Source organism: Dryas octopetala, chromosome 3 (genome assembly GCF_963921425.1).
Source record: "Dryas octopetala chromosome 3, drDryOcto1.1, whole genome shotgun sequence".
NCBI classification, from domain to species: domain Eukaryota; kingdom Viridiplantae; phylum Streptophyta; class Magnoliopsida; order Rosales; family Rosaceae; genus Dryas; species Dryas octopetala.
Window position 1 is genome coordinate 1,612,253 of NC_141368.1, and position 13,404 is coordinate 1,625,656.

A 13,404-nucleotide genomic window follows, 5' to 3' on the forward strand; every position below is an offset into this window, starting at 1 on the left:
CGTTTTGGGTCAGTTATTTTGTATTTTGGGCCTTATTCCATTTAAAAGAAAAAGTTGATCTGAATCGGCATAACGGCTATAAAAGCTTGGGCCTGAACCCAGCACTGAAGAGCGCGGGAAATTCACATCTAAATTGGCGCCACCACTGCCCCAACATTAAACCCTCTCTCTCCCGAGATCTGATCGCTCTCTCCAAATCCCTATCCCTCATTCTTTCCAGAAATCCCAAACTCTTGAACCCCAATTTGAAAACCACAACGTTACCAAGAAGATGGACATGCAAGGCTTATCGGTGATCTGCTCCAGTCTTGGAGTTGTCGACGAGGATAAGAAAGGCAACATCGTTGGGTACTTAAAGGACGACTACTGCTTAGGTACATTACCTATTCCTTCGAGAACTCTCCGTTTGGTTGCCAAGAAAATTTCTGAATTGGAATGATAACGAAACCATGAGAAATATTGATTTTTCTTTTCTATTATATATTGACAGATAATTTGAAGGATTTGTTGAGGTTTTTGAGGCGCGATGACCCGCAGAATCGAGATGTGTTTAAGCAAGTATGCAAATGGAATATTGTATCTAAGGATTTGATCCCTATTATTGAACACTGCCAGGATGATCGTAACTTGGTTTTGAATGCAGGTTAGTTCTTTTTATATATTCACCACATGTTTTTGAAAAAGTACTGCCAAATGATTAGTATAATTATTCATTGTTTTGAATTTGCAGTGAAGGTTCTGGTGTTCCTAACTATGCCAATCGAGCCTTCATCAAACGACATTTTACAACAACTAGAGTATCTATGGCAGTTGAAGACTTCAATTACGTGCAGTGACATTGTTGCAGTTATAGTATCGCTTCTGGAAAGCCCACTAGAAAATTTGGAACGGTGAGGGGAAATTACTTTATTTCATTTGATGATGATAATACTTCATTTCTAGTATAGGTGGGACATTTCCTTTACTGTAACAAAAAAGGGTGAAATGAATTTCATTTGTTTTCTTAAGTTTCAAAAGCAACTAAACTTCACTCATGGTTTCTTTTGCTTTTTCGTATGTCCAAATTCCTTTGAATACTTGTGTAAATTGAAATTGTTGCCAAGCTACCAAATTGTTTTCCGTTACAAGTAAGGTTTGTGTTGATATTATGGTTAATCAATCATGTGTCATTGGTTTCCTGACTAATTCTATGCTAGACAGTGATGCGTTCACAGAGGATGACTGGAAATTGGTGCAGCTGGTACTTACTTTATTCCGAAACATTTTAGCCATTCAAGAAATTTCACTGGAGCAGAAGGCTAGGGGAACTGCCAGTCACTTTGTATCACTCAGAGATAGATTTCTGGAACTTTTGTTTCATGAGAATGTGATGGACTTAGTTTTAGTCATAACCCAGCATATCGGTGATTCCGGTAGCTATCTCTGTCATGATAACTTGCTTTTATTGGAAATTTTTCATTACATATTTATGGGTCAAGAGCCAGAGTTGATTGCAAGGTCACGTTCAAAAAGTCCTAAGGTTGGTTTCCCTTCATCTCTTTCGGACATTTTTCTTGTAGAAATATAATTTATGTGAAGCTAGCAAAAAAAAAAATGTAAATAAATATGATGGGGGAAATTAAATTTAAGGCTCAAATAAGAAGCTTTGATACGAGACATAGATAGAGCCACTGGAAGTAGGTTTTATTTTCGTTTTGATGACACTAGTGCAACATGGAAACTATTATCCTTTTTATATTAACTTATGAGCCTTGAATTGTTTGTCCGCTGATGTGATCTTTCATATAGTTACACAGTAGGTTAAAATTTGTTTTCTGATAGTCTACTGATAACATGCATTTATTAGGTGGATGAAGACACCATAGATTCGGTACATAGTCTCAAGTCTATTATGGAGGAAGAAGAAGAAGAGAAAAAAAAAATTTCTAGACTACACAACGTGAGTCGTCATTCACATTTTGGTGGAACATTTACCCGACTTACAATGGTAGGGAGTTTCACTATGGGTTGATACTGGCGAGGGTTTCTATTAAATCTTTCTCTAATGCCAGTGGGATTTCCTTGGCAGGATGGTTCTAAGGCAGTTTTCAAGGGAAGACCTACCTCTGCTTCTTGTAATACCCTACTTAAACCACTTAATTGTCGGGGTCCAGTAAAAACGATTGCTTGGGATCATGGGAGATTACCTCCAACAAAGGATAAGATTTTGGAACTGCTTCATGATTTTGTGAACCAGTTTCTATCAGGGGGTTACAATGGTATGTCTTTTCTTTGTTGGGTTCTCTTTTACATTTGTGTAATTGGTTTTCTTTGATGTTTCATTATCATGAGATTGCATAATTACAAAGTAATCCACATGTGTATCAGATCTGATGCAGTCAATTCGTGAGGATATTGAAAAGGAACACCACACAATTCAGAAGAGTGATGTCAATGTCTTCTTTCAGGTTGCTCAGTTTGTTACTTCTTTCCAATATCACAAGTTTTCAATTTCAAAGGTGAGATATGATATCTGAGATAACTATTTTTATTTTCCTAAATATTCTAGTTGTTTTCTAAATGGACATGGCTTTTGTGTTAATTGGTTTTCATTGGTACATAATCTTTTCTAATGTTGTTATGGTCTTGTTTGGAATCACAAGGCTTCTAGATTTACAAACTTTTTTAGAATTCATTATGGATGCTTATGGCCCATGTATAAATGCATGCATTTTTAATTTTGTTGATATTGTTCAAAGAACATATAACACAAAAGACTTTCATGGTATGGAATGGTTTTTGTAGCCCTAATGCCTTGAACTTTAGCCTGAGGGAACACATGAATTTATGTTATCTTTATTCCTTGCCTCCATTGATTGAATTCTTCCTTTATGTAGGTCACTGAATCCTTATTTTATTCCATCATTTCATATATGATTTATTTCCTCAATAATGGTTTTGCCCATCTATGCCAAATTTTAAGAGTTAAACCTATTCTGTGATCTGCACGATGAGGAAAACCAAATTGCTAGGCTTTGGTTAGGGACTTACACATCCAATGAATTGTAAATAATTCTGTTTTGCTTCTATATTACTTGTGTGTCATACTTATTGTTGTCAGCTGATTATTAGTAAAAGTGTCTTTTCTTGTTTGGAGAATTTTAATTGTTCATCTGAATCTTCTATGCTTTAACAGCCAAGCATGGGAGCAGAATCAGACACAAGTGAAGTTCCCACCCATAAAAGTACTGATAGCACATTCTTTAGAGGTGATATATGTGGACCCATTGCGGCATCAATGAATGAGTCGATGTTCCGACTAGTCATTTCAAAGTGGCGTTATGCATTTGATGGGTTGAAGGAAACACATGACTACAAGTTTCTGTCTGCAGCTGGTTCTCTTATGAAAAATATGGTGATCACACTCTTTCACGAGTTTGGTGTTTTTAGTGCATTATTTGCTTATGTTAATAAATGAATGCTTCGTTAATATACAAATTACAAATCAGTAACACTATCTGGTTGCCTAAGTCATATGTGCCTGCACATTAAATGCATAGACATCTTGGTAAATATCTGACCCAAAATAAAAAATCTTGGTAAATATGCATTGATTTCACATGATTGACAACAGTGAATCTATGCTTCTATGCAAGTTCTTCACATTTGAAGTCAAGACTAGAACTGTATTAATAATTATGGCCTTAAGTTCTTCACATTTCTTAACCAGTTTCTCTTGCTTTCAGATTCGCATGCTAGATTTGGTGCTTAAGTTATTGCCAGAAGACACCAAGGAGCCTCAAACAGTTCGCATACTTCTGTACAAGTTGTTTTATGATCAGACTGATGAGGGGATGACTCAATTCCTCTTAAATTTGCTCAAATCATTTGACACTCACAAACAACCCAGAAGGTGAATTTTTTTTTTCATCTTTCAGATGCTGTGGAGAGGTTCTCTCTCTTAGCATAATCCATTATCAGAGTTATAATGAAAATTTGGAAGAGAATCAATTATAGGAATATTGTCAAAGTTGTTTGTCATTATTTTAGTAATGCAATCTTCAGAAAAGGGAGATGATTCAGCCTTCTGCAGGGCATCATGTTAACTGATCATCAAGCAACACTTCTCCTTAACATTAACATACTATTGGTAAAATACATACCAGGGAAAAAAGATTTAATATCCATTTTGGCCTTGATTGAAAGGAAGTTCTAAAACTAATTACATTTCTTTCCTTGTTTGTATGTCTTTATCTTGTTACCATGTTCACAAGTGTTCCTTATCAGTGATCTTGCAGATCTTGTGGAGATGGTTTATAAAGTTTTACAGCTCATGGAAAAACTTCAAGCATGTGGAACTTTGAGGGTATGTTGCATTGATAATTTTGGATGGGGAAGGTTTTTGGTTTTGTACTAATTGAATTTTATTTTTTAAGTGAGGGATTTTGGTATTATGCTTTACATTAGTTGGACAGGCACCGCCATAAAATAGAGACATATTTTGTTCAAAGTGGCCTTAGTTAGAGCCAGCCAGTCTGCCGCATTTTTCTAATTGGGATTATTGGTCAAAGCATATGTATATGCATGATCTCTAGTAATAAGAGTATCCTTACTAAAACCATGTTTTATTTTTTGTGGTTAAGGTTTCTAGAAAATCAAGGAAGGGGAGGAAGAAGAGAATGTTGAGTAAGAAGGAAACAGAAAATGAACCCTTAGGAGAACATGCTACCATTCAAAAAGAGATTGGCATCTCCAATAGTGAGCAATCAACAGATATGAGTGTGACAGAGAACAGAAGCCTAAATACAAGTTCTGATGGGATAAAAGATATCATTATCCCTGCTCAGCCTGATGAATGCAAAATATCTTTGTTCGAGACAGAAAACCTCCAAGGCAGTCTGGAACAGATAGATTGCAAAAATTCTGGCTATGCCAATGGTGATCTTTGTTATAGCACAGGTGATTCTTCTGCTGATGAGCAGGTAGCTGCCACTGATGAAGTTGATTTTAAGGTTTCAACTTTGGTTTCTGCTTTTGCAAACAACAACATCATCCAGAAATTGTGTTGGTTGCTAAAGTTTTATAAGGGTAATTTGACCAGTACAAATCACTACATAGTATGCATTTTGCGAAGGATCAGTGATGAACTGGAGCTCTCTCCAATGCTGTATCAGGTCAAGCTTAATAACATAATCACATTTTCAGTAGCCATTTACATTTCTTTTCTCATCTAATGTTTTGATGGTTAATTTTTTGCAGTTATCACTCCTCACCACATACTATGACATACTAGTTGAGCAGAAGTCATGTCCATGCAAGGCATATAAAAATATTGTTGATTTTTTGACAAATTTGGTCAGAAAAATGCTAAAAAAAATGAAAAATCAACCCCTACTTTTTGTGGAAGTTCTCTTCTGGAAGACTCGCAAAGAATGCCATTACATTAATGCTGAATATTTATTGCATGAGCTTGGCCATTTGAAGAAAGAAACTAGAAACTGGGGAAATATTTTAGGGGATGAAGAAATTGGTCCATCACTGGACAATGGATGGACTAGTAGAAACATAGCTGATGCACTTGGTGAAGATGAAGCTGATGTTGTGATCTCTCACGAGCGTGGGTATGAGAAGTAAGACATGTTTCTGAAACCTGAATGTTCACTTTGTCTTCATTACTTTGTGATGGTATCAGTTTTATACTAAGTGAAATTATTGATATATTTATGAATTTTCTATAGCAAGTTACTGTAGAGTCTAAGACCACCCTTTGGTTGTCTGGCCTTGCTTGATAGTGGATAGTCGTGAAGTTTATTTTTGTTGATTTGTTTCTTACTTCACTGGTATACCCCGTTGCCAAAAAAAATGAGAAGGGAATTCTCTTACTGATTAAAGATACTGCAAGAGGAGTTAAGAAATATGCCTTCTTTTTGTACAGTAATGAAGAAAATTTTGGCAAAGTGAAGGGAGGTGCTGCATTTATTTCAGATTATGAGATTGATGGGCAAAAAGATTATGACAAGTATGTCCTTCATACTTACAACTCTGAATGATTAATATTATACTTAAATTTTCATATGTTTATAACCTTGGTGCATTTGGCTGTTTCAGTGTGGGCCAGTCCATGGAAAATGAAGCCGGAAAGGTTCCTAGAAAAAAGAAAAGACTTGTTATTGGGGCTGAACTGGAGATGAAAATTAAGGAACTGTATGAGAAGTATGGAGCTGTGATTGAACTTTTTCATTCTGAAAAACCTTTTATCTTTTTCTTATTTGGGCCTTTAATATGCCATATGTATATCTATTGTCATCGGAAACATAAAATATATATATTGGCCATGATCAGTGTTTACCATAATTTTGAGTTGTGCTTTAGTTTTTAGCTGTGTAGGCCTACTTAATTTTTCATCCAGCTTACTGTAATCTTTCCTGAAAAATATGGCCAATTTAGGTTCAAGGATGACCAGACTTGTAGTCATCTTATTGCGGAAGTTCTTGATCCTGATGGTAAAGTTTCACCAGCTCAAATTTCCAACAAGCTTAAACAGCTTGGTTTGAAAGTTGCACGAAGGAAAAGGATGCGCCATACTCAGGAATCTGTTTCCACTGAGCCTAGTCAAACTGATGGAGTTGGAAGAGTAGAGGGAACAACTAATACTCACCATGAATCAAACAGTCAGCCTTTGTAAGTATTTGTAGATGAATGTTAACTTCTGAGTATTACAGACTGTATACTTTTTGTTTTTTTTTTTTCTATATAATTTTTTAGTTTTCTAGGCATTTGTATATATGGGTATCAATAAATGTATGTTTGAATATTATAGATTACGTACGCTTTAGTCTATAATTTTTGTCCATTGGTTTTCATGCTTGCTGTTTTATGTTGTTGCTTCACTACTCCTGCTGTTAGTTAATTTCAACTTGATGTTTTTATAGGCACACAAGAAAAAGAGTCCGTGCCTTCAATGAAGATCAGGAAGCTAGTATTAGAGCTCTGTATGAACAGTGAGTGTTACTTGGTAGAAATATTAGATTTGATCTCCTTCGACTTATAGATGCTGAAGAAATTAAAGAAGAAAAATAGATGCTGGAATCCATTTATTTAATTTCTTTTCTTTAGTCTTAAAGAAAAAATTACCTTTCTTTGAACTACCCAGATTTAAAGACCATAAAAGGTGCAGCCACATGATTGCAAATGCAATGGACGGGGATGGCAACTTCACAGCTTCTCAAGTTTCTCGTAAGCTTAAGCAGCTTGGCTTACATATTCCTCAGAAGAAGAGGTCTGCACCCCAGATGCAGTTGAGGGATGAGGATCTTAATGACTTTGATACAAACAAAGTGCATGACTCTGATGATGAAACATTGTTATCATTAATGAACAGGTTATATATGCTCATGATTGCTTGTTCCATTTTTTGGTTATTAAGTTTTATTTCACCATGACTAGTTTCTCAACTTAGTTTTCAATGTTTGGGCATTTGCACTGCAGACGTCAAACTTGATAATACTTAACATGACTATATTTTTTGAACTTTTAGGGGCAAAAAGGATAATAGCAGATTCAATGAGGAGTTAGCAGAAGAGACTACTGGACGGAAAGTGTCAGAAGATGATTCTGATAATGAAATCTTATGCTCTGTTCTCAAGTAAATCTCTTCCCCCTCAACCCCCTCCAAAAGAAAAAAAAAAAAAAAAAAGAAAGAGAAAGAAGAATGATTAAGACAGAATTCTGATTTTCAAGGACTCAAGGCAACTATTTCTCTTAATTAATTTGTTTATTTTTTTGTTGGATATAGGAAAACTAGGGGATCCCTTTCCAAGTCAAAGGACCAGAACCTCACAGCCATCTCAATTCAGGGAACAGTAAGCGGCAATGCTTTGAGAAATGAGGTTGAGGAAGGTGTTAAATCATCTTGCCGGTAATGGAACATCTTTCAACTATAGTAGATTTACTCAGAAAATTTAGACTGAAGTCTGGGAGTGTTAAGTCTGACTAATAACTGTCTAAAGAATGATATCTGCTTCATCGGAGCTTTAATATCTTTAGTATTTGTTAACTTAATGTACATTTCTCCTCAGGGATGTTAGCAACCAATCGACTGGGTTGGGACTTGCAGAAATTGATGAAGGTGCTGCTCTCAACCATGTCAGTTTGAATGGCACCGCAGAAGCTGAAGTCACAGGCACTGGCAGTGGTAATCTGTTAGATGTTACACCTGTGAAAAATTTAGAGGATGTGCAAGATCAACAAATGGACATTGAGTTGGCAGATTCAGGGGATGAAGTGGCTCATAGTGTATCTCCAAAGAGCGGTGCAAACAGAAGGAAGCTGAGGATGGTACTTGAGGATGAAGATGATGACTGAGATGGCAGCATGGCCAGGTTCAATCTGCTGGAGCATGGAAGGATGGCTTGGTCTCTGCTGGAGTTGTTATACCATTATTCATTCCGGCTTGCAGGTCAGAGATTAATGTATGTATAGCATGATAATATGTCATTGCATCTCTCTGATTGAATTATTGGGTCTTAAATTTTGCTTGCAAGTTATTGATCTATGAGTGTAGATTGTGTAAGGGACATGTTTAGTATGCATGGATGGGAAAAAAGATTGTACAGGTTGGACAACTATGCACAGATGAAATTTAGATTCATATTATCACATTCATGCTGTCGTGCGTCTATAGTTATATATACCAAATTACCAATGCATATCAACTTGTTTGGATTTTCCTTAAAATGTCTACTACATATCTCAAGTGCTGCCCGTCTGGTGTCTGCACGCACAAGCGGCTTGGGTGCAGCGTGGACGATGTCTTCACGCGCCTTGGCAAAACCGCTCATTATAAATTGGGTTAGAAACAATTGCCTCTTTGACAGTTCAACCCGATCTTTGGATAATCCGGAATTTAAAAACAAAAACCCGATCACATAATTATTGTGCAGATTATTATATAATCAACCCTTTCTAGGAACTCAACCCTTGATTAAGCTGCAATTTAGATTTTTCTTCCTCGAGTCAACAACTTTCACTGGTTTACAAGTTTTCTAAGCAGTGATTAACTAGACATCAAATCAAGTATTTTCATCTTGATAAAATATTCTTGCCCCACAATCGATATAACGACCCACACTCAATTTATATAATGAAAGTACGTGGAAAAGTTCTGAAACGCTTTTCTTAGGTTTGCCACTAAAGTTGTGCTTGTTAGCTGAAAGTATACTGTACTGTGACTTTGTGAGCCATTTAAAATTATAAAGGAAAAAATGGCTCTTCACTTTTCGTAGTAGTAATAGCAAAAGTATTAAAACAAATTATTTGAAAGGTTCTTTCCTCTTCCCATCCATGACAAGTTGTCAAACTTCCAATAAATGGTACGTCCATACATAAGCTCTGCTAAAACTATCAACATATTGTATTTCAGCAGTCCACTCAGCATAAAAACCCATTCCCAAAAGAGGAAAAGTTTGCGGAAATACACATGATAGCTCTCAATCTTTAAAGACACCTCACTTCCGAATTCAGATACTACCTACACATCATCTCAGCTCCCTGCACGATCATAATCATGTTATTTACCATCTTAAGTGGTAGGTCCATACTCTCTGTCTTGGTTAGGCTTCTATGCCTGGTCATTACCTCTGCTATATGTTGTTTAAGTGCTGGGAGTTCCAACAATCTTAGGTGCATAGAGAGAGAGAAACATGCTCTTCTTCAGTTCAAACAAGGCCTAGTGGATGACTCCAATGTCCTTGCCTCTTGGGAAAGCATGAAAGACTGTTGCGAGTGGAGAGGAATAACATGCAACAACCAAATAGGTCATGTCATCATGCTAGATCTCTACCATAATTATTCCGATACTTACAATTATGAAGATCCTTTAAGAGGTGTGATTACTCCTTCACTACTTCAACTGAGATATCTAAATTACTTGGACCTCAGTTTTAATAATTTTGATGGAATGATGCCCAAGTTCATTGATTCTTTGAGTCAGTTGGAAGTACTAAAACTTGCAGGTAACAGTTTTACAGGACCCATTCCTCCCCAACTTGGAAATCTCTCTAATTTGCATACTCTTGATCTTGCACAGAACATTTTTGTAACCTTTGAAAATCTTGAGTGGTTATCTCATCTTTCTTCCTTGAAATACCTGAACATGTCAGGTCTAAATTTTTCAGAGATTGTAAAATGGCCACAATCAATAAGCAAGCTACCTTCACTGAGAGAGCTTCAGTTATCTTCATGTAATCTTCCTGATGTTGATCTGAGACCACTTTCCTTTATTAATTCTTCAAAATCTCTTGAAGTCCTTGAACTCTCTGATAATCATCTCCTTAATTCTTCAATATTTTATTGGATAGCCAATGCCAGCACCAACCTTGTCCATATTGGATTATTGGGAAATCAATTACAAGGTCCCATCCCAGATGTTTTCACAAACATGGTTTCTCTAGTATCTCTTGATCTCTCTTTTAATCATCTTGAAGGTGGTATACCAAAATCCTTTCGAAACCTTTGCAACTTAGAAGCATTGAACTTAGGGGAAAACAATTTTTCTGACAGACTTCAAGACTCTATAGAGAACTTGTCTTGTGCTGAGGGTACCCTCAAATCTCTGTACTTAAGTGGGAACCAGTTTTGGGGGTCATTTCCTGATGATCTTACAAGATTTTTATTCTTGAAAGAATTACACATTGACGGTACCAATGTGAGTGGGTCTCTCCCAAAGAGTTTTCATCAACTTTCCCAGCTAAGATCCTTGAGCCTAGTTCTAAACCAGTTGAGCGGGTCATTGCCAGATTTTACAGGTCTTTCATCGTTAAGACAATTATTTCTTTCCAAAAATAAACTAAATGGATCTCTACCTGAGAGCATCGGGCAACTTTCTAGCCTTGAATATTTGGATCTTTCTTGGAATTCTTTGAATGGTGTCATAACTGAATCCCACTTCTTGAACCTCTCTCATTTAAAGTCCTTGGATGTTTCTTATAATCCTTTGTCTTTCAATTTGGGCTCAGACTGAAATCCACCTTTTCAACTTCTTTCATTAGGCATGAGTTCTTGTAAGGTAGGCCCTGCTTTTCCCAAATGGATTCAAACACAGAAAAAACTTACTGCTATTGATTTGTCTAATGCTGGGATATCAGGTTCAGTACCTAATAAGTTTTGGGATCTGTCTTCCAACATACTTGACTTAAATCTCTCTATGAACCAAATCTCTGGGAAATTTCCAAATCTGTCATCAAAAAACTGCACCATTTATTCAATTGACTTGAGATCTAATCACTTGTCTGGTCCACTCCCACCACTTCCTCCAAACACAAGCAATGTGTTTCTCTCCAAAAACATGTTTTCAGGAGTTCTATTTTCCTTCTGTGCAACACAGGCTCCAGATTTGTATATTCTCGACCTTTCTGAAAACCTACTGTCAGGGGAACTTCCTAATTGTTGGATGCAATTTCAACAATTGCAGTCATTGAATTTGGCAAAGAATAATTTCTCCGGAGAAATACCGAGCTCCTTAGGCAATTTAAGGAATATTGTGTTATTACGTTTACATGATAACAATCTTTCGGGAGAATTGCCTTCTCTAGAGAATTGTACAGAATTAAGGGTTGTTGATCTCGGAGCCAATAAATTATATGGGAAAATACCAACCTGGGTAGGCCAAAGCCTAACAAAGTTGCTGGTTCTACGCATTCAGTCCAATGAGTTCTATGGAAGCATACCCTTAAGTCTATGCAGTCTACCTGTTATACATGTTTTGGACCTCTCTAGAAACAATATATCTGGTGCCTTGCCACATTGCCTCAACAATATAACAGCTTATACTTCTATGTCTTCTGAGGTAGAGGATTTCATAATTCTTGGCTTTGTACAACTGGTGTGGAAAGGAATAGAGATTGAGTTTGGAGAAAATCTTAAGCATTTGAGAAGCATTGACATTTCAAGCAATTACTTAACTGGGGATATTCCAGAGAATATAACAAGTATGCTGAAGTTGATTTCTCTAAACCTATCAAGAAACAGTTTTACAGGGTTGCTTCCTAACAACTTTGGTCAGTTGAAGATGTTAGAATCTCTTGATTTGTCAAGAAACAAGATATCTGGTAGAATTCCTCCAAGCTTGTCGCAGTTGAATTATCTGAGTGTCTTAGACTTATCATACAACAACTTGTCAGGAAGAATTCCGCTAAGCACCCAACTCCAGAGTTTTAATGCTTCTGTGTTTATGGGAAATCTGGGACTCTGCGGACCGCCGCTAACACAAGAATGTCCAGGAGATGGAACCACTCAAGGTCCTGCTTCCACTAGTGGTGGTGAAGGTGATGAGCTGGGACAAGATAATGATGGTCTCATAAGCTTAGGATTTTATGTTAGCATGGCGCTTGGGTTCATCGTAGGATTCTGGGGAGTCTGCGGTACTTTACTGCTTAAGAGTTCGTGGAGATACGCCTATTTTCGGTTCCTGGATAATATTAAGGTTGCTGTTAGAGGGAGACATTAAAGATAAATGGTATAGTTCTGTTATTTCTTTTATTTTTTCTTATTTATTTCTGGGTTCAATATGCATTTTAGAAAGGCTTAATTATCGATTTACCATCCAAAATTGTAACTCATTCTCACTTTACCACCTGAAAGTTTTTTTGTCCCAGATTACCACCTGTAACTTACACCCGTGTCCCATTTTACCTTGTTCCGTCAATAATTCCGTTAATGCTGACGTGACGTGGCGCGCTGGATGTGCGCCACGTGTCACATCTTTTTTGATTTTTTTTTTCTATTTTTATAAACATTGAAAATTAATTAAAAATAGCTCCGAGCTTAGAAAAATACACGGAAAATTCCTATTGACTTGTCTTGACTAGTACTAATTTACTATGGGGTCAAAATGCCAATTTTCCCTCTAAAAATTTCCAAAAAATTTAGAAAGTCTAAATTTATTTCTAGAAAATTAAAATACTCTAGACTCTTTGGAAATTCATAGAATAATCTCCCAAACTCCAAAAAATATGAGGTCTGCACCGTTAGTCTTCTATAAACTAACAATACCTTTCTCGTGAACACTTGCTACCCAAAAGACCTCTCGGTCTTAGAGGAAAATAAAATTTCCTATAAAATAAATTCTAGAAAAATTCTAGAATTTCTGTAAAGTCTCAAAATAATTCTCTAAAACAGGCTTTTGGTAATTTTTCAAAATATTTTTGAGAATTTGTCCAAGAGTTTACGAAAATTCTAGAATTTTTTCTAGAATTTATTTAATAGAAGAAAATTTATTTTAATTTTTTAGAAATAAATTTGGACTTTCTAATTTTTTTGGAAATTTTTAGAGGCCAGATTGGTAATTTAACCTTATAGTAAATTAGTGCTAGTCAAGACGAGTTCGTAGAAATTTTTCGTGTATTTTTCTGAGTTCGGAGCTATTTT

General features: G+C 36.2%; 3 protein-coding genes across 4 annotated transcripts; all 3 read left to right on the forward strand.

The window, feature by feature from the left end:
* The first annotated feature begins 271 nt into the window (after positions 1–271).
* On the forward strand, positions 272–8,542 carry ATIM (timeless family protein). 2 transcript variants are annotated; one of them, XM_086238002.1, is made up of 20 exons: positions 272–374; positions 491–643; positions 731–890; positions 1,201–1,519; positions 1,847–1,987; positions 2,069–2,258; positions 2,368–2,498; positions 3,176–3,394; positions 3,726–3,892; positions 4,267–4,345; positions 4,623–5,153; positions 5,239–5,609; positions 5,915–5,998; positions 6,088–6,192; positions 6,427–6,660; positions 6,912–6,980; positions 7,133–7,360; positions 7,517–7,624; positions 7,775–7,897; positions 8,058–8,542. In XM_086238002.1, the coding sequence occupies exons 1-20, from the start codon at positions 272–274 to the stop codon at positions 8,341–8,343; spliced, it is 3,801 nt and encodes a 1,266-aa protein (XP_086094128.1). In that variant the 3' UTR covers positions 8,344–8,542. The 2 variants fall into 2 exon arrangements, with proteins under 2 accessions (XP_086094128.1, XP_086094129.1); XM_086238003.1 differs by having other exon boundaries at positions 7,775–7,878; positions 8,108–8,542.
* A 1,002-nt stretch (positions 8,543–9,544) lies between these two features.
* LOC147289318 (receptor-like protein EIX1) lies at positions 9,545–10,999 on the forward strand. Its single transcript, XM_086234792.1, has one exon. It carries the CDS (start codon positions 9,545–9,547, stop codon positions 10,997–10,999), a length of 1,455 nt encoding a protein of 484 aa, XP_086090918.1.
* Positions 11,000–11,014: 15 nt separating this feature from the next.
* LOC147289319 (receptor-like protein EIX2) lies at positions 11,015–12,484 on the forward strand. The gene is made up of 3 exons (XM_086234793.1): positions 11,015–11,115; positions 11,191–12,086; positions 12,159–12,484. The coding sequence occupies exons 1-3, from the start codon at positions 11,030–11,032 to the stop codon at positions 12,482–12,484; spliced, it is 1,308 nt and encodes a 435-aa protein (XP_086090919.1). The 5' UTR covers positions 11,015–11,029.
* The last annotated feature ends 920 nt before the right edge of the window (positions 12,485–13,404 follow it).

Coding starts and splice junctions, on each gene's coding strand:
- ATIM (XM_086238002.1), top strand. CDS start 272: ATGGACATGCAAGGCTTATCGGTGATCTGCTCCAGTCTTGGAGTTGTC. Junction 2,499..3,175: donor ACAAGTTTTCAATTTCAAAG/GTGAGATATGAT, acceptor ATGCTTTAACAG/CCAAGCATGGGAGCAGAATC. Junction 5,154..5,238: donor TCTCTCCAATGCTGTATCAG/GTCAAGCTTAAT, acceptor AATTTTTTGCAG/TTATCACTCCTCACCACATA.
- LOC147289318 (XM_086234792.1), top strand. CDS start 9,545: ATGTTATTTACCATCTTAAGTGGTAGGTCCATACTCTCTGTCTTGGTT.
- LOC147289319 (XM_086234793.1), top strand. CDS start 11,030: ATGAGTTCTTGTAAGGTAGGCCCTGCTTTTCCCAAATGGATTCAAACA. Junction 11,116..11,190: donor ATTGATTTGTCTAATGCTGG/GATATCAGGTTC, acceptor CTCTATGAACCA/AATCTCTGGGAAATTTCCAA. Junction 12,087..12,158: donor GTCAAGAAACAAGATATCTG/GTAGAATTCCTC, acceptor ACAACTTGTCAG/GAAGAATTCCGCTAAGCACC.